This window comes from Protobothrops mucrosquamatus, unplaced genomic scaffold, assembly GCF_001527695.2.
Source record: "Protobothrops mucrosquamatus isolate PMUCROS unplaced genomic scaffold, P.Mucros_1.0 scaffold6855, whole genome shotgun sequence".
Classification (NCBI taxonomy): Eukaryota; Metazoa; Chordata; class Lepidosauria; order Squamata; family Viperidae; genus Protobothrops; species Protobothrops mucrosquamatus.
In genome coordinates this window covers 2,516-6,408 of record NW_015392669.1, presented here as the reverse complement: position 1 = coordinate 6,408, position 3,893 = coordinate 2,516, and the positions used below count along the sequence as shown (strand labels likewise).

Sequence of the window (3,893 nt, the reverse complement as noted above, 5' to 3'; positions counted from 1 at the left end):
CCGTCCTCTTCCTCCTCCTCCTCCTCCTCCTCCTCCTCCTCCTCCTCCTCCTCCTCCTCCTCCTCTCCACAAACCCCTCTCCCTTCTAGCACTGATGACGTTCCCTAGTTGGCTGATGAAACCTCTGCAAGAAAACCACCCAGCTCAGAGAGCACCCAGGACCCCTCATTTCAACCCTGAGCTCCAAATATTCTCCTCTGTTCATTTTCTGGCTCTTTGAGGATTCTATGAAACTGACACAGTGTTAGTAAAGAAAACCTGGCCTTGTATAAACCTTTTCAGACCCGTCTTAATTCCTCCAGAGGAGACGCTGCTTATTCTTCTGCTGCCTCGAAGGCTTCCCGGGAGGGGTGTGCAAGATGGCTTCTGAACAAATGGGGCAAAGCTGCCCTCTCGTTTCCATGGTTCCCTGGCTTTCGAGCATTAGCGCAAAGGCTTTCTTGGCTATAAAAAAGCAGAATAGCTGATACCTAAATCAGCTTTATTTTTATTGACATAGCAGGTCCATCCGTAAATATCCCCGGCCTTTCTCCACCTGGTTTCCCTTGTTTTTTCCTTGGTGCGGCGAGGACGACAACGGCTGCGTTCTCCAGGGCGAAAGGAGACAAGCGTTGTGTTTTGTGCTCTTTTTTTTATCGCACAGGTATAACCTGGAGTCCAGAGAATGGATGACCCTGGGCGGTTCTGTGAACACCGTGGGGATCAGATACGGCCATTCGATAGCCTTACACGAAGTAAGTGGCTTTTTTTTTGGTTTTTTTGTTTTAATTTTACGTCCTTGAGACTTTTCTAACTTTGGCTCGGCTCTGAAACCTGGCTTCGATCGAAGTGATGGAGGTAGTCCTCATGTTACGACAGTGTCTTTGAAGTCCCAACGGCCCTGAACCTGTCACGGTTCCGATAGACGAAGCCCTTGAAAAGAACTTTGAGGCAAGGATTTCTTCCTTAAAGAACATTTTATTTAGGAAACAAGACATGGGCACGTACAAAGGTGAACCCAAGACTAAAATCCTGTCCCTCGGGCTACAAAGTTAAAAAATTGCAATTCCCACCCCAATTTGCTGTCATAAACCACACTCACCAATTGTTTCGAAAGGCTGCCGGCTCTCCTCCCAGCACTTTAGCCTGCCAAAATGTTAATCAGCATTGACCTTGGTTCTCACGGACAGAAGCTGTTTTGGCTAACTGAAAACTACACCTCCCCTCCTTTCTCCTTTAGCTAAAATCTCAGAAACTAATATTGGGTATGTCTAGTTCAGGGTTAGGCAACCTTGGCTCTTTTATGACTTCAACTCCCAGAATTCGTGAGCCAGCATGGTTCAGCTTGGAAGCCTCTCCCTTTCCCCTCAGCATGGCTGGCTCAGGAATTCTGGAAGTTGAAGTCCACCAGTCATAAAAGAGCCAAGGTTGCCTACCACTGGCCTAGTTTAATGAAGAGAAGGATGAGGGGTGACAGGATAGCAGTCTTCCAGTATCTCAGGGGCTGCCCCAAAGAAGAGGGAGTCAAGCTATTCTCCAAAGCACCTGAAGGCAGGACAAGAAGCAACGGATGGAAACTAATCAAGGAGAGAAGCAACCTAGAACTAAGGAGAAACTTCCTGATAGTTAGAACAATTAGCCAGTGGAACAACCTGCCTCCAGAAGTTGTGAATGCTCCAACACTGGAAGTTTTTAAGAAGAGACTGGACAGCACTTTGTCTGAAATGATATAGGGTTTCCTGCCTGAGCAGGGGGTTGGACTCGATGACCTCCAAGGTCCCTTCCAACTATTATTATTATTATTATTATTATTATTATTATTATTATTATTATTATTATTATTATTATTATTATTATTAATGTGGCAACAAAGACAAAAATGAAAATGGCTTCAGTTCTGTTTGACAACGGGGACTCGGGGACCATTATTGATCACAACTCCTAGCAACATCCCCCTATGGCAGGGGTAGGCAACCTTGGCTCTTTTATGACTCGTGGACTTCAACTCCCAGAATTCCTAAGCCAGCCAAGCTGAGGGGAAAGGGAGAGGTTTCCAAGCAGAGCCATGCTGGCTCAGGGATTCTGGGAGTTGAAGTCCTCAAGTCATGAAAGGGCCATAGTTCCCCCATGCTGGCTCAGGAATTCTGGGAGTTGAAGTCGACGAGTCATAAAAGAACCAAGGTGGCCTACCCCTGTCCTATGGTCACCTGATCAAAGTTCCCATGCCGGGCAAATGACTCACATTCACGACGGTCACCGTGTCCCTGGATCGCGCGATCTCCTTTTGCGGCCTGACAAGCGAAGCTAACGGGGGAAGAAGCCAGGTCCCTTAGCCAGCGTGTGGGTAACTTAACCCCGGCAGAGATTCACTTTACAACTGCGGCGAGAAAGGTTATAAAATGGGGTTGAAGCTCCCTTTTCTAAATGTCTCTCTTAGCGACCCACATTTTTGGGTTCCGCTGCGGTTGTACTTTGAGGGACTTGTTATCACAAGACCCTTTGCTGGTTTCGCCCAGGTGGTTGGAGAAATTGGGCAGATACAAGGTTGCACCCATTCATTTAATGACCGTTCAGAGTTACAACGCTGAAAAAAAGTGACTTAGGACCGTTTTTTACACTTAACGACCGCCGTAGCATCTCTGTGGCCACATGATCAACATTCAGCCGCTTGGCAGCTGACTCCTATTTACGACGGTCGCCGCGTCCCTCGGGGTCACGTGATCTCCTTTTGCGACCTCAATGGGGGAAGCCTGATTCGCTTAACGACCGTGTTCCTGACTTAACTGCAGCGATTCACTTAGCCACCATGGCGAGGAAGGTCGTAAAATGGGGGCAAACCTCGCTTAACAACCATCTCCCTTAACAACCAAAATTTGGGGCTCCCTTGTGCTTGCAAGTCAAGGACTCCCTCTCCTAGTGGAGAGGCCAGAGGGAACTCTTAACGCGTCTGTCAATATCCTTCCTCTTTCTTCTAGAGCGTATATATTTAATTTGACATATATTAACTGCAGCAAGAATTGTATTTGCTCAATATTGGAAAAAGGAAGATCGACCAGCGGAGGAAGTGTGAATTAAAAAAATCTGAAGAGTGTGCAGAAATGGATCTTTTGACATTGAAAAGGAAAGAGTAATAATAATAATAATAATAATAATAATAATAATAATAATAATAATAATAATAATAATAATAATAATAATAATAAAGTTGGAAGGGATCTTGGAGGTCATCTAGTCCAACCCCCTGCTCAGGCAGGAAACCCTATACCATTTCGGACAAAAGGCTGTCCAGTCTCTTCTTAAAAAATTCCATCATGGTGACCAAAATTGGATGCCGTATTCCAAGTGTGGCCTTACCAAGGCCTTGTAAAGTGGTATTAACACTTCACGTGATCTTGATTCTATCCCTCTGTTAATGCAGCCTAGCACTGTGTTGGCCTTTTTGGCAGCTGCAGCACACGGCTGGCTCCTATTTAAGGGATCGTCCACTAGGACTCCGAGAAGATTCAGTTTATTTTAGAACATGGGGTACTTTTTATTATTGGCTAGAAAAACGAGGTAGAGAGAAAGGAACTGGATACGTATTAGTAAACTAGACAGTGAAACCCAGACAATATGTTGCTGGTACTATTTTAAGCACTTGTGATTATAAAAAATAATTGTCTGTCTGTCTGTCTGTCTGTCTGTCTGTCTGTCTGTCTGTCTGTCTGTCTGTCTGTCTATCTATCTATCTATCTATCTATCTATCTATCTATCTATCTATCTATCTATCTATCATCTGTCTGTCTGTATATATATAAAAATATCTATAAATATCCTCTCTCTTTCTTCCAGAACAAAATCTACATGTACGGAGGCAAGGTAGACGAGAGCGGCAACGTAACCAGTCAGCTCTGGCTGTTCCACATCTCCAACCA

The 3,893-nt window shown here is 45.1% G+C and overlaps 1 protein-coding gene across 1 annotated transcript in view; it reads left to right on the top strand.

Moving 5' to 3' along the window:
- Window positions 1–3,893, top strand: part of LOC107300386 (attractin) — a gene marked incomplete at its 3' end in the record, with an annotated part of 21,389 nt that overhangs the window by 16,227 nt on the left and 1,269 nt on the right. Inside the window, exon 7 of the mRNA XM_015829721.1 lies at window positions 644–734. Coding sequence (XP_015685207.1) covers window positions 644–734 — 91 coding nt within the window. The remainder of the gene's footprint in view (window positions 1–643; window positions 735–3,893) is intronic.